We start from the raw sequence: 23,996 nt of genomic DNA, 5'->3' as shown, positions 1-23,996 counted from the left end.
GGGCAGAGATTGTCTTATTCTTTGACTTCACACACTGGCCAGCAAATAGTATGAATCAACAGACCTTTAATTAACGGACTTGAAGAAAAATGAGCACTTTGGGGGAAAGCCCTTGAGAAAGGAAATGAACCAGTAAGTGGCCAGCAAAGCAAAGTTGAAGGAGAAGGGAGCCCTTGTACATTAAGGCTCGCTTCTGAGAACTGAAACCGGCTGGTATTTCAATGCCTCAGTAACTTCCCTTTTTTTAAATTAAATTTCTTTATTTTTGGCTGCGTTGGGTCTTCATTGCTGCGCGCGGGCTTTCTCTAGTTGCGGCGAGCGGGGGGCTACTCTTCGTTGCGGAGCACGGGCTCTAGGCGCGCGGGCTTCAGTAGTTGTGGTTCGCAGGCTCTAGAGCACAGGCTCAGTGGCTGTGGCGCCCCGCTTAGTTGCTCCACGGCATGTGACATCTTCCCTGACCAGGGCTCGAACCTGTTTATGCCTGCTTGGAAAGCGGATTCTTAACCACTGCACCACCAAGGAAGCCCCTAATTTATCTTTTTAAAGAGATATATAGGAGTATAACCAGCGTGACTGCCGGTCGGCTGGGAGGTGAGACCTCGAGCGCAGTCTGAGGTATTAGGTGGAGGTGGCGCGCCGCCCTCTGACCGACAGGGGGAGCCCTGCCAAGCGCCGGGCCCCAGGCAGCCGGCCCCGCCCCGCCCCGCGCGCCCCCAGCTCTCTGCTCTCTCCGCACTGCGCCAGCCCTCCGCCTGGCGCCACGCCGGCCACAGGCCGAGGGCTAATCACCCGCGGGCCGACGCCCCCGCAGCCTGGTCGCTGCGTCCCCCCCCCGCCCTGCCGCGGGACGGGTAACTGTTACGAAGCACTTTCTCCGCCGCGATTTCTGCTTAGTCATTGTCTTCCAGGAAACGACTCTTCAGTTGGGAGTCAACTCTCCCGCGGCGGCCGCAGTAGCAGGAGCCGCAGCCACCAGCGCGTCCTTCCCGGGCCGCCGCTCCGCCGCCGCCCTGCCGCCTCCCGGCCTCCCTCGGGCCCGAGCGCAGGCCGGGGTCCCGCCGCGCGGGGCGAGCAGCCTCGCGCTCTGCTCTCCGGCCTCGGGCGCCGCGTCCTACGGGGGGCCTCCTTCCCCGCCTGCTGCCCCGTCGCCGCCGGGCCAGGTCCGTCGGCTGCTGCCATGGGCACCGACAGCCGCGCGGCCGGGGCGCTCCTGGCGCGGGCCAGCACCCTGCACCTGCAGACAGGGAACCTGCTGAACTGGGGCCGCCTGCGGAAGAAGTGCCCGTCCACGCACAGCGAGGAGGTGAGGGTGGCGTGCGTGCCGGCGGAGGCGCAGGGCTCCCGGGGTAGGCCGCGCGGGCCGGACCGGGCGGCTCCGAGAGGCGGGGAGGCGCTGGGAGGTGAGGGCGGGTGGTCGGGCTCCGGGTGCGCAGTAGTCGCGGGAGAGGCGCGCACCTGGGCTCCGCCCGCCGGAGGAGGCTGGGTCGGCTGTCGGCGCGATGTCGCATCCGAACCTGCTGTTGGGGGCACAGCGTCTTTAAAATTTCGGCAGGTGCATCTTCACACCCAGTGCCGCCTCTGTCAGTGCTCTTGATTGTAACTTTAGTAGGAATCAGAATCCTTACCATATTGTGTCCAGGATGCAGCTCAGTTTGTCTCTCTTGTTTTTTTTAAACTACCCTCACTTGTGCTATTTCTCCCAAAGATAAATACTTCTGTGTTTTATACTACACCTTTAATTTCTCCAGGGCTGATGGTTCAATACAGCATTTTGCACGTAAATAATATTGGGTGAAATTTTCTCTCTCTTATCTCACTCAACACATGCTAAAGTAGTCGTTTTCAGTTTGTCTGCAAACCCAGTAAAAAAAAAAATGCATTTTGTCTTGGCAGTCCAATTCGTGTTTTACACACACACACACACAAACACACCAGTTTCATGAAAAGATTTTAACTCTTACTATATACTGTGTATTCTGATTTTTTCTCTTTAATTTTTAAAAACTTGATTTCTTAATGCAGTAATGAGTCACACTCCACTGTTTAAGAAACATCGTTCAAAAGATGAATTGTGATTTGTGTATATTACTTTGGGTGCTGCGTAAGAGGGACTCAAAACTAAAGAAACTTGAAAACGTTTGAGAAAACTTGAAGATATGATAGCATATGTAGAGAAAACATGACAGCTTGATTAGAATAGAGAGGCATGTTTTGTTTCTATGTAAAGAAGAGCTTTGTAGCAACCAGAGCTCTAAATTGGGATACACTACTTGAAACAGTTTAACCTCATTGAATAAAGAAACTGAATAAATCACTCATTATTGAGAAAATTTGCACATTGGGTAGAGAGAGATCATTAAATTTCCTAAAAGGTCTTTTCTAGTCTATTGTTTGGTTGTTTTTTTTTTTTAATTATTCTATGATCTCTGCCCAGATTTTTTGTTTCACTAGAATTTTATGAAATCAAATCTTGTTTTTAAAATGGGCCATTATAGGACTATTTTGACCAGTTATTTGTTATTAGGGTATTTGATCATGTAGCATTTTTTAAACTCTTATACAACCCCAGATCTAATGATACACTAAATTATCATGACACGCATCTTCCATGATACTATGTGATGTGTGTATAATAAGAATGAAGAGAGCAGAGAACAAAAAAGTACAAGGTTAATATTCAGTCATATAGATAACATGTAAAAGATTAAAAATCACTAGGTTTGTGATATAGTCAATGAATTTATCATATTATTGTAACATTGGGCTGTTCCATGATTTGTCCTGACAGAAGGGGGCAAACACTCTGAAAATGTAATGAACTGAGAAATTCATCAGAAAAGCCTTATGCAAATTAACCATCCTTCCAGAGGAAAATTTCTAAAAATTCTCCCATGATTTGAGCCATAGCACCCCTGATAGAATTCTTAACTTCTAGTTGGTCCTGCTGCCTTAATTTTTCAAAGAATATTGACTTGTAATTCTGTCTAGAATGATTATCAACTTATTTTTATCTACTGACTTAAATTTGATTACAAATATACCTTTCATAAAGATATAGACCCTGTAAATTGGATTCATGTGGGTTATTGTGGCTAGCACATGAATTGCTGTTGTAGACTATAAATCTTAAATAGGTGACTCTGAGCTCTTAAATTGATAAGCCAGTTGTCCATTGTAATTACCTGTACTGAGATATAAGCAATAAAGTGCTTGTGTCAGTTTTTATCATAAGTAATCATAGATCAGATAGTGAGTTCAGAAGTTTAATCTCTGTTGTTGGTATTAGGAAAGTGCTTTTGCAATTCAGGGCTGTACTTCTAGTTACTTATTTATTTTTTCATTGATTGTCCACAGAATGCAAAGCACTGTGCCCTTGGTATTTATAAGGCAGTGATTTCAAACTGCTAGTGTTGGCCTATTTGTGTTATCAGTTCAGTGAGTCATGGAGAAGCGTATTTTTTTTCTAACTCATAATAGAAGCCCTCAGAGTATCTGGCATGTAGTAAGCATAAAGATTGCTTTATGAATTTTTGTTGTTATATGTATGTAGGTCCTTACTCACTGTGTTAGTGTATGTCTTATTATTTTGGACCACTATTAAATAAGTTGGAAATACACTGTCATAAGAGATAAAAGATAAGTAGACACTTTAATGAATTAACAAAATACTATAATGTTAGCGTAATAAAATTGTTTGTTTATATAAGAAAACATTGAAGACAGATCGAAGGTCTACCTAACTGTTAGGAAATGACTTAAGGACTGACTTTATGCAAGTTGACTTCTGCAAGATACGGATATAGTGGTTTCTAGACTTTAGAGTACATTTTGATTACTTGGATGCTTGTTAAGATGAAAGCTCTGCTGCCCTTAGAAAGTGATTCAGGAGGTCTAGGATGCAGCTCAGGAATTTGAACTTTTAATAAACACCACAGGTGAGTCTAATGTAGGAATTTCTTTGGCCACACTTAGAGAATCATTTGTTTGCCTTTGAGGAGTATAGCATAGTGGTTGGTTAATGTTAATTCTAGTCAGGTTACCTGGGCTTGAAGTTCCTCCATTTATAAACCTTATTCTTGAAAAATTTTTTTTGTTTCTTTATGAATGCTTTTACATCTCAGAAGTTTACTTAAATTTTCATTGATACAAAAATACCTTTTAACTAATTAGATTACTGCTTTAGGTCAAGAACATTTGAGAATTAAGAGTAGGATAAAAAGCGGGTCTAAATCAATCTTTGTTAAAGGAAGTAAAAACCTTATAGAATTAAAATTTTTGTATGGTATTTCCTATTGATATGTTCCTTTTCCTAAACAGACTAATGCAGTCTTATTGTAGAAGTACAGAAAAGTGTACTTTTGTACACTTTTGTACACTTTTGTACTGTATGATTAACAGTTCATACAGTACAAAAGTACACTTTTGTACTGTATGATTAAAAGTACACTTTTGTACTGTATGATTAACAGTTTCAAAATGCTTTTCTTTTGCAGCTTCGAGATTGTATCCGGAAGACCTTGAATGAGTGGAGTTCCCAAATTAGCACAGATTTGGTCAGGGTGAGTGAACTGTGAATGAAGAAATCATGTAATAAGCAGGAAATTAACTTCCTCAGGTTTGATAGGGAAGTCAAACAGGCAATTAGCATGAAACTTATTGTGGTTGATTTGCTGAGGTGGGAGTCTGACCCAGTAGGCTTAAGCATGAAAGAGAAAATCTGACTCTAGTCAACTCTTCAACTAGACAAGCTACTAAGAGTCCCACCACAGTTTTCTCAAAATGCGTTTTGTTCCAGTTTATATTTGGTCTAGTAGAGGAATGACTATCAAACAATTTGGGTTAGTAGATTGCTTTGATAGACTATAACCCAAAATATAGCCACTAAAAATAATTTTTTAAGTATCAGTTTCTTACGAAACAGTAAAGAACTGTGTTTCATTGAATGTCAGTATGTGGCCATTATCATAAATGTTAATATACAAAACACCTGTCTGTAAACCACTCTTTGGAATCCAACTTAGCCAAAGGCTTGTAACAGATTACATAGACTACTTAAAAAGTATGGAAGAGGACATATGCTGAAAATAATTGTTTCCTTGAGCATACTGCAAGTTTGTAACTGTGGCTGCTAGGCAGACATTAATTAATGTCTTCTATATGTCTCTGTTTTTCTGAAGTGACCATTCATCTGTGCATAACTTGTAAATAGTTAATATGTGCCAGGCATTGTAATATGATCAAGAATCATGGGAAAATCCTCACCGTTTACTTTGTTTTAATCTTGTAAATGTGAGTTAGTATGTTTCTGATTTATGTTTACTAATATTTTATCATTAACTACTCATTTTTATGCATTGGAATCGCCTTTACTTTTTTCCATTGCATTCAGAAAAATATATATTTTGGCTTAAAATGTTTGTGATTGATATACAGGAAGTGTTTTAACATGTCAGTATCCAGAAGGAAAATATTATTTACTTTTCATTGGTTTCTTTTCTGAGTAAAAGTGTTTACTGTGTTAGTGGTTCTAACTCCTCACATACTGCCCAATCTGCTTGTTTGTTTATTCGTTTGTTTTTGATCAGACATCCCTCTGAGTATCTCATCAAAATGAGACACTTTTTCTCAGAAAATGGACACACACACACACACACACACAGCACTTTACCTTTATTTCAGGGCTTTACAAACGTTATGAAGCCCATCTAGGCCTCAGGTAAAGAACTCTATTGTTTTATGGGTTCTCTGCTTCTAAAGAGTGTTATGGACAATAGAAAATATATAGCTAATCAGAAACACTAATTTTATATTTATTGTAAATATCATGTGTTTATTATAGGAGTTTCCAGATGTCTTGGAATGTACTGTATCTCATGCAGTAGAAAAGATAAATCCCGATGAAAGAGAAGAAATGAAAGTTTCTGGTAAAGTCCAGCCTTTACAGTTCATTTTGTTATACAGTGGATGATAGTGAGGTTTTGTCAAGCATGGGACTAAACCTTTCCTTACTTCTGGTAATGAGTAACTCAATCACTAAGTGTGGGAAATACAGAGATTTTTTATAACATAATTTTAAAGTCAGCTTTAAAAAGGGAGTTATAGGAAGTCACTCTTGGCTACTTCAGTGGAGTCAGAATAGAACTTCACCTCTTCATGATGTTCTCATTAATTTATTTGTAGGATATCAGAGCAGTAGGAAGAGTAAGGTGTAGGAAATGGAAAGAATAAAGGGAAGACTTAAGAGCATTGCCCACCTAAAGCCAGCATAAGCCCTCCCTTCCTGGTGTGATACTGCTAAGCAATGGCTGAGGTTGCCTGGGAGCAGAGAAAGAAGTCTTGGCAACAAGTTGCATGAAGAGAAATCAAATACATACTCTACCCATTCAACAAAGGTGAAATGACTCCTACTTTCCAGAGATAATGCTAAGGTCAAGGAATTAAGATGTTCTTGTCCTCAGCCTACAGTCAGCATAACATAGTCATTAAATGCTTGAGCTTAACTAAATTGAAATTCCTGGATGTGCAGATTACTGACTGATATAATCTGGGGCTAACAAATGATTTAACCTCTCTGAGCTCAGTTTCCTCATCTATAAAATGGGGATACACCTGTTTCACAGGCTTCTTTGTAAGTTAGATGAAATAACAAAAGAAGCACTTAGCATGGTGCTTGGCACAGGTAAGTGCCAGGTAGCTGTTATTTATTACCATTTGTGGTTGTGGTGGTTGTTATTTTATTATTACTCTTATTAGGATGAACATGTAAGATGAGATAGAGCATTGTTTTTTGACTCTAATAATAGTAACTACCATTTGTTGAATCTTGCTTTATACCAGGCACTGTACTTGACACTTTATGCTTATATTTCTTCATATAATTTTCAAAACAATTCTGCAGGGTAGGTTTATTATCCCCATTGCACAAGTGACATTAAATAACTTGAAAGTTGGGCTTCCCTGGTGGCGCAGTGGTTCAGAGTCCGCCTGCCGATGCAGGGGACACGGGTTCGTGCCCTGGTCCGGGAAGATCCCACGTGCTGCGGAGGGGCTGGGTCTGTGAGCCATGGCCGCTGGGCCTGCGCGTCTGGAGCCTGTGCTCCGCAACGGGAGAGGCCACAACAGTGGGAGGCCCGCGTACCACAAAAAAAATAAATAAATAAAAAGTAACTTGAAAGTTGTTATACAGCAAGTAAGTGGTTGAACCAGGAATCCATCCAGGTATGCCTGACTACAAAACCCATTTCTTTCTGTTAATTTCACATTATTATTTGTGTTGGAAAGGACATCAGAGCAACATTTCTCTGTGGTTGATTGCAGTTCATCATGGTGTAGATCCATATTGGAGCTCTTACAAGTTGTCCTCAGTTCCTGGAAGGCTTGAGGCTTTTGATAAGTATCAAGAGCTTTCCTCTCTTCACCTACCTAAAAATGCCTCATCTTTCAGAGAGAGGAGACCATTTCAAATGGCACAAATTCATGGCCAGAGGGATAGTGATGGGGAGGGTGTTCACAGAGTATAATTACAGGAGCTAAGGCTGGAGCAAAGTGGTGAAGATTGACTCTCACCTGGTGAGGAAGTTGTGATGGCTTTTAAATAGAGAAGTAACTGAGGAAAGCCATGTTTTAGGAAGATTATCTAGCAGTAGAAAGGAAATGACAAATGTAAGAAATGTTGTACAAGGAAAATTTGTTGTATATGTTGAATGCCAGGCACTTTACATAAGGGTGTTTCATTAACCCTGTTTTCTCTCCATTCCCCTTTCTGATTTTCCTCTTTGCTTTCCTATTACTCCACCTATTTGTTGAGTAAATTTAGATTTTTGAACAGTGAGTTTACATAAAGTAAATATATACATATAAAGCCGAGTTGAAATCAAGCCAAAGCCTCAATTTCATAAATACGAAAAACTACTCAACTTCCCTGGTAAGCAAGGAAATGCCAGTTAATGTGGTTCTGGGCAGGTATATTTTGTACTTATCAAATTAGCAAATATATATTTTTGTTTTGTTTTGTTTAATAGCATCCTATATTGTTAGGAGAGCAACTTCTAACTTTTAGTGCTCTGGTAAACTGGTACAAATCTTTTATAAAATGGTAGGTAAATAAAATAGAACACGACTCACAAAAAACAGATCATATTCTTTGACTCATAATCACATTTCTGACGGTTTGTCCTTGGGAAATGCTTCAGGCATAAAGTTGAAAAAAAAGTTAGCATAGATGTTTATTTCAGTAACAAAAAACTGGAACTAATCTAAAAGTCCAAAAAGTAGGAAATCATTCAGTAAATTATACCCTATCAAAATTACAGAATAATGTTCACCATTAAAAATGAGTGTGTAAAATTATTCATTAAAAATACAAAGTAGAGGGAATTCCCTGGCGACTCTGCTTTTACTGCTGAGGGTCCAATCCCTGGTTGGCAAACTAAGATCCGACAAGCCATGAGGCCAAAAAAAAAAAAAGAAAGAAAGAAAAGAAAAATCCAGAGTACATAAAAATCTAAACAGTAATTGCTTTTGGTGATGAGACTATCGGTAGAGGTTTTTTTGTTTGGTTGGTTGGTTTTTCTTTTTTTCCCCCTACTCCTATAGGTTTTCCTCATTTCTAGAGTGAATACATTATTGTTATGATTTTTTTAAAAATTAAGATAATACTGCATAGAGATGTAAAAATATTTGTTACATAAGGGTAAACCAAGTATGTGGAAGTAGGAAATATATACTCTGCTTTATATGACCAAGAACTTGAAGGTAATGTCGTCTAAAAATGAAAATGATTGTATTCAATATTAGGAGGGTAGGATTGTGGAGTGTCTGTTTCTTTTTGGTTTTTGGGGTGTTTTTTTCAGTTTTCTTCTCGTTATAAGCAATTCTAATTTAGGCTTTATATAGACTTTAGTTTATTGGAGAAAATAATATGCTCCATTAATGTTTAATTCATAAAAATATACATTTTTAATAAGTTTCTATATTTATCTGCCCTGCCTTCTAATAAAGGGGAAATTAATATTTGCTTTTTTGTTTTGACAATCAGATTATTGTTGGCAACTAGCATATAATTTTAAAATTACAGTGGAAATATACTTTTAGGTCTTAAAATGAAAACTATAAAACAATGCAACTAGGAAAGGAAAAAATTCATTCAGGACTATCTGTCATCTTAGTATTTTAGCAGTATTACTACTATGTAGTAGAATGTTACTCAAATATAGTAATCTGTTTTGTTTTCTTTGTCACCCAGCAAAACTGTTCATTGTAGGATCAAACTCTTCATCATCAACTAGAAATGCAGTTGACATGGGTAAGCAAAATTTCAACTTTATTGTCATGTGGACTTTAAATTAGTGTAGGTGTATTAGTTATATCTTGTGTTCAGGTCCAGGTAAAAAAGAAAATGAGCTCATTGCAATTTTATCTTTTAAAGTTCCAGCCTAATATGTTAAGGCTTCTGTAGAATCACATCAACTTATGTAAGGTCATATTTTGATATATAAAAGGAATGTAAAAGATGTAACATAATTAAATGTTAACTATATGTTTAGAGATAGAAATTCTCCTTAATCATATTCTTAGCTCTTTTAGTACTACAGGTGAAATATCAAAAGAATAACCACAACAGAAACAAGCATTTTTGTCTATTTTCAGCACTTGGTTAGGTTACTATGGCATTATAGTTATTCAGTGTTTTTTATTTTAAAATATTCTTCCAGTATTTATATACATTGAACAGTTAACTAAATAGCTCTTTAATATAACCATGGAGTGAACAATAATCATTAAAAATAAACTCTTAAAATTATTTTTATAAAAATTAAGAGATTATCTACATCTATAAACATAGATTAATATATAGGTTAAGACCATAAATTCAGTCTTTCACTCAGAGTCTCAAGCTTATTCTTTGCTCTGACTACCAGTTATAGACTATTAGGTCAGAAGCTACCAGAAAGTCCTGGGGCCTAGGAAACAAGGAGGGCTGTTCCTCAGAAAGAGGAACCTGTAGTAGTTGTGAGTTTCCCCAGGAATGAGGCAGGTCAAAGAAACCCACATATCTGCCACATAGACCAAGTAGATGAATGGGCACTTTATACTTTTTAAAAAGATGGAAATGTTCTAAATGACAGGTGAATTATGAAACCTAATGAAATAATCTGTTATGTAGAATACTAGTGAACTATATGGACAGAATTCAGTGGGGTACTTAAAGGACATTAGAAGCAACTTGTTTTTATTATGTAACAAACATTTATCCTCTTGTGTTTTCCTTCACATCAGCCTGTTCAGTCCTTGGAGTTGCACAGCTGGATTCTGTGATCATTGCTTCACCTCCTATTGAAGATGGAGTTAATCTTTCCTTGGAGCATTTGCAGCCTTACTGGGAAGAATTACAAAACTTAGTCCACAGCAAAAAGATCGTTGCTATAGGTACCTCTGATCTGGACAAAACCCAGTTGGAACAGCTGTATCAGTGGGCACAGGTAAAAGACGTCTAGATCATGAGCACTCCAGGAGGAGCCTGTCTTTTACAGTCTTTGCTGCATCCCATTAAACATCATGCACATAGTGGACACCACTGTGGGGTGACTGTTCCAGATATGGGAGTTTTGAAGCAGGCTTTGACAATAACACTAGAAAGTGTGTGTTGAAGCATTCATAGCCAAATGAATTAAGGCTCTTTCCTTCAGTTTTAATTATGTGATAAAAATATTATGTTTTCCTTTAGGTTTTATTAGTCCATGGTTCTTATTTCCTAAGTGAGAGAATATCATATATAACAAATGTTTTGCTCTGTTATTTAAAGATATATAAGACCTTCTGTTCACAGAACTTGATGTGGAGATGGAGTCATAAATCAATCACTGCCACTCTCTAGCCTAATAACCTATAAAATGATTAGGGAACTTGCTTACAAGTAGTTTACTCTCTGTATTTTTCTTTATTCCTTTGCATTTATAATCCCCAGCCTTTTCATTTTCTTATGGGCAGGAAGACCCTAGAGAAAAGTTGCCCTTTGTCCCTTTGGCTTGGTGATAGCCAGAATGTGGCTAAGATCCTGTTGGAGAGACTTAGATGATCTGAAATGTATCTATAAATTAACTAGAGCATCTATTAGAAATTACCTGATTCTTCTCTTTTTCAAATGTCTGACTAATAACCATATTGTATACTTCAACATTAAACATACTTATCATTTGTATTTGATCCTCTATCTTTAAGACATATTTCCTTTGTAGGTGGAACCATACCACTTAGAATCGTGTTAGTTTCCAAGGCAGATGTATTAGATGGCAGGTTCGAGCATGAGACTTTTTTAACAGTGTAGTAATATATTGGCTTTTTCCCCCTTGTAGAGCTATTTTTCCTTCCTCTGTTACCACTGAGTCAGAACAGCATGCATTAATAAATATATACATGTAAAAGTATTTTATAAACTTTAAGTACTGTAGAATGTGATATTTCATATGTTCTAAAATTGAATCCTTTTATTGCTTTCTACTTTTTGTAGTACTTAATTTAATGGAGATGTCATTTTTTTTTCCTCCACTTCTAGGTAAAACCAAATAGTAACCAAGTTAATCTTGCCTCCTGCTGTGTGATGCCACCCGATTTGACTGCATTTGCTAAACAATTTGACATACAGCTCTTGACTCATAATGATCCAAAAGGTAAGACTGAGATTTTCATTTATAGAGATTGATCATGAGCTTTTATCTTATAAGAAGCTACTTGTTAAAATTTAATTTTTAATTGTGTACAGTGATAAAGGTACAATGCTGTCACCTAGAGCTATTCTTAATAGTTAGTTCAAAACATATATGCCTTTATTTTAGTTTCAGAAAGCTTTAATTTTGTCTTTGTACCAATGGGAAAAGAAGTGAAGGGGTCATTTCCTGAACATCCAGTCTGCTGAGGTTTATAAATATTAAGCTACACAGAAAAGATCTTGTAAGATATTCTAAGTAGTGTCACATATAATATTGTCTAGTATAGCAAAGATTGCACCAAAGGGCCACTTAATTAAAAAGGATAAATATCTGGAAAAAGAAGCAGATAAAATTCAGTTTGAAACTTCAGCATCTTAGGATAGGTATTTGATTAGATATTTTATTAATCATTAATATCAAGACATATGCTTGATGTTAATCAGAAACATTTGATTAATGAGAATGGCTTGTCTGCCTTTTGTAGAATAATTTTTATCAACATTTTACAAGATAACTTGGAAAGCTGGGAAGATAATATTTTACACTTCATTAGCAGTCTGCTCCATTTTTGTGTTTTCACACTTTCTTAGGGAGCAAAGGTAAATATACTAAGCATTTTACTTACTAAATATACAGGCTCTATGAAACAGTATTTTTGGTATAGTTAAGTGAGATATATCTCGTGAAAGTTTTAAATTTCCATGACATTTTTGTAGAAGTTCTAGTTTAATAAAAAATTGGAGGCAATTATATTTTATAGGTGATTCCTGGAGAAAAACATTCAGTTTTTACTTTCATTTCTAAAAAGATGGCATTATATAGGTGGTTTGATTCAGTTTATTTTTAGGATGCTTATGGATAACCTCTTAAGACTTTATACCTTATTAGCAGTCTGCCTCAGCCTCTTTTTTTTACTGTTTTGTAGGAAGTGGAGGAGGAGTTTTGATATTCTTTCTCAAATGCTAGGCATCATGCTAAATGTCTCAGAGAGATTATCTGTAATCCTTACAGCAACTGAAACTAGACACTTTATGGATGAAGAAATAGAGCCTTAGAGTTTAAGAAACTACCCAAGGTCACCCAGCTGGCATAGGGCAAAGTTTGAACTTAGATCTAGGTCCTGGCTGAATTTGGAGCCTTTTCCCCACCATACTGTACTGTCTCTGACTTGAAACATTAGTATTGTAGTATTTCAGACTGAAACTGTACTTTCTTATCAGTTTCCATTTAAGTCGTACCAGAATAGGACATAGGGACTTTTCCCCTCCAGCGGAGCTTTCACACATGAGTAATTAGATTCACTTTTTTAAAAAAGGTCATTTTAGTGAAAATCAAAGAATTGCTGTGCTGATTTGTTCTAAAATATAAACCATTGAAATTTTAACTTTCTATACGTTGGCAAATAATATATCATTTTTCTGTTTACTCATGGGGACTCTTCCAACTGTAATTGTTACCAACAACTGATGGGTGGTCCTGTACCCCCTTCCACCTCCACCTGAAAAACACTATCCTTTTTCCAGTAGGAAAGGAAATAGGAAAAGACTACGGTGTCTAGTATTTTATTTCCACGTTATCTAAATGTGGGCATGTGGATTATGTGCTAATACATCATTGTTATGGAAAAGTATATTGCACATGTATATGAAAAGAGAGATTTAATCCTTTGGGGGGAAGAATGTTTTTGTTTTACTGGTGTAATTTGACATTTGGCTGTCTTTTTAATTTTAATTCTAAACCCTTTAATTAGAATTTATAGTTTGATCCTGCATATACTATAGATGGATCTTCAGACAATTTGATCTGTAATGAAGCAATTCTCTTAAAAGTTTTGTCGTGTTTACTGATTCTGAAGAGTTAACATAGTTGAATTAAAAGTATGTAGCTGGGGCTTCCCTGGTGGCGCAGTGGTTGAGAGTCCGCCTGCCGATGCAGGGGACGCGGGTTCGTGCCCCGGTCCGGGAAGATCCCATATGCCGCGGAGCGGCTGGGCCCGTGAGCCATGGCCGCTGAGCCTGCTCGTCTGGAGCCTGTGCTCCGCAACGGGAGAGGCCACAACGGTGAGAGGCCCGCGTATCGCGGAAAAAAAAAAAAAAAGTATGTAGCTAATGAATAGCATAGTTCTCTGACTTTGTGTCAGATTTATTTTTTAAGCGATCAAGTTGTAAAACATTTAACTCTGCTTGTCATCTAAAATAGAATCTTGTTTATAAGTCACCTAAAGGCCTTCCTCTGTTCTAAAATTACCCTTTTTCTTCAGAAAGGTTTATTTTCCATTATTCTTTGTCCTAGAAGTTGTGGTAATAGTTTAACTACGGTCAGGGTAAAATTGTGAAGTAGGTGATTCTGACTTTGGAACTTTCCCATTTTTATTTGCCTTCCTCCTCTCACCATTCCCATTAAATCTAATCTATATTATGCCGCATTCCCTCAGGGTTAGACAGTCTGGTAAACAAATCCACGTTAATGCTACTTTTCCAAGAGCTATTTGCATTTCATTTATTAAAACTACCATTTACTAGCTGTGTGACCTTGGGCAAGTTATCTAATCTCTCTGTGTCAGTTTCCCCCTGTGAAGGGAAATAATATTACCTGTCTCTTGGGTTAATATGTGGATTAAAAGAGTTAATAAAGTACTCTGAAAAGTGACTGGCACATGACAATAGCTAATATTTACTGAGAGTTTACTATTGATGTTATTCAAATATCACGGCAGTTCATTTTAGGGCATGTTCTTCGGCATTCCCAAATCATATTGTATAGATGGTCACCTAATCCTTATCTATAGGGTTGGTTCAGACCCCAGTGGAATCTTTCCATATTGACTGATTCATTCAAAAGACATTTGAGCACCTACTATGTGCCAGGCATTGTTCTAAGTACTAGAAATACAGCACCAAGTCAAAAATCTCAACCCTCATGGAAATTATATTCTGATGGGATGAGACACAAATTAAGATAAATGTTGAATGTGATAAATGGTGGTGTATGCTATGGGGAAAAGTTGGCTGAGGGAGGAAAGAGTGCCCAGGTTAGGGGTTGTTGTTTTATATAGGATGGTTGGGGAGGCCTCTCTGCTAGGGTACATTAATCAGAGACCTGCAAGAAGGGAGAGAGCCATGTGGGTATCTGGAAGAAGAGTGCTCAGGGAAGAGGGAGCAGCTGATTCAAAGGCTCCAAGGTGGGAATATGTTTGAGGATTTCAGGATACAGCTGTGAGGCCAGTGTGGCTGGAGAAGAGCAAGTGAGGAGGGGAGTGGCAGGTCAGAGCAATGGTAGAGGGTTTAGATATAAATGTGGAATTAGAAAATAATAATTTCATCAAGGAGATGCTGATTAAAAGATAACCACTGGGAAAGATGTTTTAAATGATTGCTGGTGCCAGTGAGGATATGGTAAGATTGGCATTCCAATATTATCTATTAAGTGTAAAGTACAGTCTTTCTGGAAAGCAGCTGGCAATATACTATGTATCAAGCCTTCAGAAAATGTACTTTGACCTTGTCGTTCCATAGCCAGGCATGCATTTTAAGGATGTTCATTAAGTATTATTTTTATTAGCAAAATACTAGGAAAAACCTAATTTTTTGACTAACAATAAGAAAGTGTATAAATTATATCTATAAAATGTAATATTGGGAGAATTATTAAAAATGTTTTCACAGAATATTTAATTACATGCTTTCACAGAATATTTAATTACATGGGAAAATATTCATAATATAAGTGAAAAAAATAAGCAAATTAAGCTATAACTACAGTATGATTTCTAGTTTTTAAGATATGGCTAGATACATACATATATACAGAAATATATACAGAAAAATAGTTGGATGGAAATACATGGCAATGGAAATGGTCCATCTTTGGTTGTTAGGATTATGGGTAACTTCTTTTCCTTCCTTGTACTTTCCTGTATTGTCCCTGGCTGTACATTAGAATCACCTAGAGATCTTCAAAAATTACAGATATCCAGGCTCCACTCACCAGAAATTATGAATTAACCTGGCTGGGTTACAAGTATAGATACTTTCTAAAGAACTGTCTGGGTCTTTCTGATATTCTGGTTCAGATTCATAGCACACATTAAGGATAAGTATAATTTATATTCAGTTTTGAGGTGTTTCTTTTGTTGTATTTAAATGCTTACCTACATAGTAAAGTGCTTTTGTTTTCAAGTTTAACAGTTTGGGTTTTTATTTGTTGTTTGTTTGTTTTAAGAACTGCTTTCTGAAGCAAGTTTCCAAGAAGCACTTCAGGAAAGCATCCCTGACATTCAAGCACATGAGTGGGTGCCACTGTGGCTACTGCGATATTCAGTCATTGTTAAAAGTAGAGGAATTATCAAATCAAAAGGCTACATCTTACAAGCTAAAAGAAAGGGTTTTTAACTACGATTTAGGATCATAACCTACTGACCTGTATTTTCCTTGAATATAAGATAAAATTGAGATGTGTAAAAATCTAATTACTGCCTGTAAATGTGTCATTGAGGCAGATATTCTTTATATTTGACAATATGTTATCTGTCAAGTTTGAATACTTCTCTTGCTTCCATATCAGTTCACTCACATGAACCACTATATTGTTTTCATTAAACTATTGTTTTCTAATTGAAATTGTCTATAATGAAGATACTTGCAATATATTTTTCCTTTATTTTTATGACAGTAGAAATCAAGAAAATTTGTTGTTAGATATATTTTGGCCTAGGCATCAGGGTAATATATATACATATTTTTTATTTCTAAAAATTTCATTAATTGCTTCTTACTCTACAGTATAACTAAGCAATTTAATTACAGTTGTTAAAACAAATACTGGAAGATATTTTTCCTGTCATTGATAAGATGATTATATCTCAGAGTAACTGGAATAGCTGGGATCTACTAGTAGTGTAAATAAAAGTCCTTTCTTCAATATGTGAATGGAAGCTTAAATTTTTTTATTTGCCCTTGCTTGCAGTTTACCTGTAATGATTTAACCTGTATTCTTGTGCCATATTTGCTCTTGCTGTTATTACAAAGACAAACCAAAGTAAATATGTAAAGGAGACTAGGAGCTTTGAAATTATTGTTTGGGGGTTTTATAAAAGCAACTATTGTTACCTCCAGATTCTTTTTACTTCTCGATCTGTCCTTAATATTTTGCTACTCATTCAAAAATATTCAATAAGTACTGAGCACTTACCATGTGCTGGGCACTGTGGGTTCTGGAGAGAGGAGGGAGCACAGGGATTAAGAATCAGTTGAGTAAAATATGCAATATTTGTTCCCCACTAGTAACTGACTACAAGGGACTAAAAGCCAAAAAAGGGGTGAAAAAAATCTTTAATTCAGGATCATGTTGTCTATTTAGATAACTTTGAGACATGGTCTTAACTGTTTAAAATCAAAACAATATAACCCAAACTTTAAAACTAAAAGAGACTGTAGATCATTTAGTATAATTCCTTATTAGTTTAAGAACCAGAAAATAGCAAATAAATAAGCTGTGACCTCTTTGGCATATACTATAGGTCTTTGTAATTCTATAAATTTGTATCTGTAACCCAAATAGTTTGAAAAATTCTTTAAAAATCTCTTGTATCTCAATTAATACTTTTAAACCATGTATATTAATACATGGTTTATAAAACTAAGATAATTATATATATATATATATACACACACACACATACATAACATACACACACACATACATGTAACTAATGTATAAAACTAATTTTGCCCAAGTTTTTTCAACTTAGGGAAAAGATCTGTGGTTCCATATTCAAAATAAATACACTAAAAATTGATAAATAAATAAGACTCTTTTCCTGTTCTAAGTAATGTTTTGTGGTTTACTAGTTGGATAATTTGATCATTAGAATTGCAATGTGAAATCAGCTGATTTACCTGCTAAAACTTTAGACTTTGAGCTTCCTAAAGCCTTATGTATAGCCTTTATATTAATTGTATGTAATGTTATTAAATGTATATAGTTAACTTTTTAATTTGGAAATGTACAACATTTTTCCATGTAATGTAAGTCTTTAAACAAATGCTCATTTTAATTTAAGCCTATACAGTGAATTGGCCAAGATATTTTAAGAGGGCACTTTAATATCACATTTATTATTTTTTAAAACCCTGGACTTACAAAAATGGATTGTTTGAAAGGTCATTCTGAAAATAGAAAAAAACGTATGTTGCTAATACATCCAGACTTCAGCAGGAGCTTTTTGTGTGTTTTTTCCTCAACTCTTGACAAAGTAGCAAGATTATAGATTCATTTTGTGAAGGGGATCATGTGTGGCTTTTTTTTAATGAATTTTTTGTTTGTTTCGCTTCTATACCTTTAATTTCTGTTATTTAATAACCTTTTCTTTAAAAAACTGATTTTTTTAAAGGCTTTATCTTCTCTAAGCTGATATTCACTTCTTTTTTTGGTGAACTATCAGAATATAGTGAATGCTTTTCAAGTATTTAGGGACTTAATGTTTAAAAAGCCATAAAATAGAGTGATAATACTACCAAATAATTGCTTAAAGCTGAAAGCTAAGTTAACAATAGTGTATATAACAGATATGTTTTCTGGGGACATGTGTATCCAGTGACCCAAGGTATAAGGTTTTTTCCAGTAAATATGACAAGAAGCTTCAGCTTGTTATTACATGTCCAAAATACACTGGAGCCTTACTTTATAACACAATGTACTGTAACTTGGAATTTTTTCTGTGATGAGTCTGTTTTGAATTCTTGTCTAAGAAACCGTAGTCAACAGAAGGACCAAGGTGTCTCACAAAATATGTTCACACGGTGTACATTATGAAGACCACATTGTGCCAGTATGATAATAGAGAATTAATTTAGGAATAGCCAGTGCTAGAACTTGAATCACAAATAATAGCTCATAATTTTTCCATTCATGGGAAAGATCATTTTAGACAGCTGTGTGAAGTGGAAAATGAAGTTATTCTATTTTGAATGAATGATTCAGACTTCCCTACCAGAGCCAAGTAGTAACTGAAATAGGATCTTGATTTTCAGTGATAAAGGTCTAAGTCTTAATTATGTTTCTTTTTAGAGCAGATTTTCTTTCTAACTTTTCCACCCAGATTCAATATTTGGGAATGTAAGCAGTTGATATATATATTGTGTGTATATATATATAGTATATTGGCTGACAATTCATCTTTCTGCCAAATGTACATTTAGAGAAATTTGAAGTTTTAATGAGAATTTAGTCCATTTGTGTTTTCATACTCAAATATACCAACTTACGATTCCACATCTATGTTTTTCAAAGTTCCTAACATACCAGAACTTGTACCTGCCATTTTCCCATAAAGTTGGTGGCAGGATATGTCAGTTTTATTTTTTTTAAATATGTACTATAATTTTTATTAATTTTTTTTATAGTTTTCAGAGTTAGAAATATACTTAGGAGGGGAAAATGTTTTGATTCGATAATTCTACTTTTATGTGTCTTTAGTAGTGTACTCTAAAATGAAGGCAAAATATAAAGCATTATTAAATGATTATAAATTTTTAATTTACCTATTTATGAATTTAAATTGTGAGTTGTATATTTTTTAATTGAGTTGTTTTAATAGTTGTAAGCATCTTGGAACATTATATTGGTTTTGAACTATTTAAACTCAAACTGAGTATGGTTTGAAAATAAATTATGAAAAATAATGAAATACCAAGCCATAACGTTATTCATACATTCATTCAACAAAGATGTATTGAATTCTTGCTATGTACCAGGCAGTGTGCAAGGTGTTGGCAGACAGAAACAGATGAAAACAGCCCTATCTTCAAGGAGCAGATAAGTATATTTTGGGGGCGAGAGAGATCTGTACATGAACAAGAGCAATAAAGGGCTGCATCTGTTAATGACAGAAGCAGTGAAAAGGGAGTGGGGTCATGTGGAAGGAGTGGGACTGCTGGGAAGCAGGATAAGGATGAGAAAGGCTCCCCTGCAGGAACTAGCCTCAGAGTAGGATCGTAAGATGGGGTGGGGGTATGCCTGGTTTGTAAATACACTGATATTGAATAATGAACAGTTTATATGTAAACTTCAGAAATTCTGTGAAAACACTTTCTTCAAGAGCTTGTTCTTGCCAGATAGAAAGGAATGGCTTCTAGTGAGACAAGAGTAGGTAAGGTTTGAAAAGTCACATTTTGTAAAAGAGAGACAGAAACTTGCCCCAGTCCCCTAAATATATTAGGATATAGCTTATGTGGTTTCACTACCAGAAAAGTCAAACAAAACCTTAATATGTATCCCTCAGCAATGAATAAATGTATAAAATGTCATACAAGATTTCGGTCTGTGTTTTGGTCCATTATTTTAAGAAGGTTCATGTTTTACAATAAGCATTATTTATTTGGACTCAGCTCTGTTTCCTCTGTTCTTTGCTCACTGTTGATTCTTGCCCCCTACTCCATTTACATTTACTTTTTTCTTAAGTATATCCTTAGTAATTCTTTCACTGAAGGTCTTTGGGCAGTAAACCTCCTAGGTCTTGTTTGTCTGAAAATATCTTTATTTTATTAACAGTCTTAAATCATCATTTGACATTATAGAACTCTAAGTTTCCAAACACTTGCCCTCAGCATCTTGAAGATAACATTCTATTGATTTCCAGCATTTATACTCTTGCTAATGAAAACCTGGATTTTCTTCCCTAGAAATAATCTGTTTTTCCCTCTGGTCACGTTTTTTTCATTTGAAGTATTCTATTCATTTTTATGTGTATGAAATTAGAATAAAGAAAGAAAATGAAAACGGGCTTCTGAGTTTTCTGATAACACCAAAAAAGTAATCATAAAGGAAAATATCAATAGCCAGATTTAATCAAAATTAAAATGTTCTGTTCTTCAAAATATACTTAAGAAAACAGTGTATTTTGAAAATGTGAAAATGTGAGCCACAGACTGGGATGAAATACTTGTAATAAATATTTCTCATGAAAAATAAATTGGACATAATCAAATTTTTTAAATTGCACTTCAAAAACACCATCAAGATAAACCATAATGGAAAAGAATGGAAAAAGAATGTATATATATATTTATATATATAACTGAATCACTTTGCTGTGCAGTAGAAATTGATACAACACTGTAAATCAACTATACTTCAATAAAATAAATTTTCTAAAAAACTTCAGAAACACCATCGAGGAAGTCAAAAGGCAACCCATAAAATAGGATAACATATTTGAAAATCATATATCTGATAAGAATCTTGTATCTGGAATGTGTAAAGAACTCTTACAGCTTAAGACAACCCAATAAAAAGTAGGCAAAATGTTAGAGCATGTTTTTCTCCAAAGAAGACACGAATAGTCAATAAGAATATACAACATGTTCAACATCATTAGTCATCAGGGAAATGCCAATTAAAACCACAATGAAATATCACTAAAATAGCTAAAATTTTAAAAAACTGTCCGTACCAAGTGCAGCAAGGATGTGGAGGAAGCAACTCTCATAGTGCTGTTGGGACTGCAAAATGGTATTAATACAATCACTTGGGATTTCTTACAAAATTAAACGTACATGTACCATGTGACCCAGCAATTCCACTTCTAGGTATTTACTCAAGAGAAATCATATATCTGAAATAGCCATATATGAATGTTTATAGCACTTTCTTCATAATAGCTGAAAACTGGAAACAACCCACATGTTTATCAACAGTTGAATGGATAGTTGAAGTATAATCAGCAATAAAAAATAACTACTGGTATACAAAATAACGTGGATGAGTCTCAAATACAGTGAGTAAAAGAAGCTGGACATGAAAATACATAATTTCCTTTACATGAAGTTTTTAGAACAGACAAAATTAATACTGACTGTAGTATCTGTTGCTGCATCTGGGTACCTCAACGTTTTGGGTATCTCAAAACGTTGCAGTCAGGGTCATCTGGGACTCCAGTCTCTCCTGTGCGCTTGATTGAGGTTGGTCTGCTTCCAAGCTCGCTCGTGAGGTGGTTGGCTGGACTCAGTTCCTCTCTGGCTGTAAGCCAGAGGCCTCCCTCACTTCCTTGCCACATGGCCCTCCCCGTAGGGCAGCTCATAACAAGCACAGAATGAACAAGTGAGAAATCGCAAAATGGAAGCCAGCTCTTTTTGTAACCTAATCTTGAAAGTGACACCCATCACTTTTGTTACATTCTTTTCATTATAAGTCACTAGGTCTAGCCCATACTCAAGGGTATGAAGACCAGAGGATAGGATCATTGGAGACCATCTTACCCGTCAAACTTAATTTAAAAGTAATGTTTTGTATGTAATAATGCAAAATGTGCTTTTAGAAGGCTTATGCACTAAAACGCTCATCTTTTGGTTAATGCCTAAAATTCCAGAGAGAGATTCAACCCTATAATTTAAGAGTTTTAGTTAGTAAAATATAGACAGTCATGGGAGAGTTTCCCTTTGGGCCTGTGTAATAATTACTGTGTTTTTATACTGTATTTTCCCCAAATCCACTTTGGGTAAAGAAGAGAGCAAGTAAAGAAAGTAGAGATAGGGAAACATGGCAGACCTGGTAAGCTCGCATAAAACAAAAACAATACTTTGCAGTTTTGCCCCTGATCAGCAGACCAGCTCAGTCTTCTTATATTATGAATATGTACTAACATTTTAATCTTAGTATTTAATGTTTGTTTCTTGAACTTTTTAGATTGTAAATATTTGGGAGTGTTTTTTTGGTTTGTTTCGTTTTAAAGGGGCCATGCTTGTAAGTGAACAATACACACTGGTGTTCTAATACTCTCCCAATTTTCTACACCCACACCTGTGATCTTAATTTCTATTTTCATGCATTTGCTCATGTTAAAGTTGTCATATATATTAAATGAGTTAATGTATGTAAAGCACTTAGTACCCAGCATACAGTAAGTGCTCTACTATTACTATGATTGATGCTGTTGTCTCCACCACCCACCTCCAGTTGCTTCATCTTCCTTCCTCTACACCACTCCACATCCTCTTCAGATTTAGCCCATCTTCTGTTCTTTCTTTTACCTACTCTCATTGCTACTTGGCCCTACTAAAACTCCTTCTTTTTGCTCCTTACCACATTCCCCATGACAGTCAATCTAAACTTTTTTCATTCTTCTGAGCAGATGAATCACCTTCTTACAGAGATTGTTATCTACCTCAAATCCCCTCCTTTTCTTCCCCCTTTAATTTCCCTGCATTTATAGTCTCCTCTCTGCTTCAATTATCAACTCTTCCCTCTTGCCTCAAAGGAAGGAGCATTCTTTTGTGGCTAACTCCTCCATCTCCATTTTTTAATTCCATTCTTTAGTTGGGATTAGGCTTGCTGCAAAACACAGAGAACCCCCAAATAACTGGTTTAAAAAGAGGTGTTTTTCTCAGGTGAAACAGCTCCAAAATTAGGCTATTTAGAACTGATACAGCAGTTCCACAACTTGTCAGAAACTCAATTTTTTTCTTTGCTACTGCTCTGCCATCCTTAAAGCATGGCCCTCATCTTCATGGCACAAGATTGCTGCTTGAAAACCAGGGAACACAACTTTCTACAGAGTGAAATGAAGTTAAAGAAGGCAAGGAGGACCTCCTCTCTTTTAAGATGTCCCTAGAGAACTACACAACACTTAATTGATCCGTAATTAGTCCAAACCTAGCTGTATCTGGCTGCAAGAGGAACTATGAAAGGAGCTATTTAGCTGAATGGCAGTTTGCCCACTGAAAATTCTGTACTTTGTGACTTTAAGAAAAAAAATTGGTTTTCTGTTCTAAAGTAAGGGAGATTTGATGAGGCGCTCATTCTCATCTCCAACGACTGTTTACTTACTTCCTCAATCCCTTTCCATTACCCTCAAACATATCCTAGCTCTCCACCCTTTATCCTAAAAGAAAAATCAAAGTGTCTCTTGATTCTAGTCATTCTCTTCCTTTCACTGCAAAAACTTTTTTTTAAATCTCTCTCCTTTACAATTTAACATTTCTTCTATTCTGCTTATTCCCAATTTCTACTCACCATTGCACCTTTAAATTATATAGCTTCCTAACTAGCCTCCGAATTCTTGGGCATTTAACATATACATCTTTTACCCGAATCACGTCTTTAAATTTTATTTTATATTTAACTTCACAAGTAATACAAGAGTATATGATTTTTTTAAGGTATTATAAATAATGCAAACGTCTCCTTTGGCCATACCCATGGCTGCATTAAGACCTCTGCTGAACAAATGAGAGGATGGACGTAGTAGAGCAGATGATGCTATTTTCTTTTTTTTTTTTTTGAATTTTTGAA

At 36.1% G+C, this 23,996-nt stretch overlaps 1 protein-coding gene across 1 annotated transcript; it reads left to right on the top strand.

Moving 5' to 3' along the window:
* Positions 1-808: 808 nt before the first annotated feature.
* On the top strand, positions 809-16,821 carry GCLM (glutamate-cysteine ligase modifier subunit). Its single transcript, XM_079936521.1, has 7 exons — positions 809-1,303; positions 4,494-4,559; positions 5,840-5,924; positions 9,245-9,304; positions 10,279-10,481; positions 11,555-11,669; positions 15,930-16,821. Exons 1-7 carry the CDS (start codon positions 1,178-1,180, stop codon positions 16,097-16,099), a joined length of 825 nt encoding a protein of 274 aa, XP_079792647.1. The 5' UTR covers positions 809-1,177; the 3' UTR covers positions 16,100-16,821.
* The last annotated feature ends 7,175 nt before the right edge of the window (positions 16,822-23,996 follow it).

Source organism: Stenella coeruleoalba (genome assembly GCF_951394435.1).
Source record: "Stenella coeruleoalba genome assembly, chromosome: 1".
In the NCBI taxonomy this organism is placed as follows: Eukaryota; Metazoa; Chordata; class Mammalia; order Artiodactyla; family Delphinidae; genus Stenella; species Stenella coeruleoalba.
This window is presented reverse-complemented; position numbering and strand designations above follow the sequence as displayed.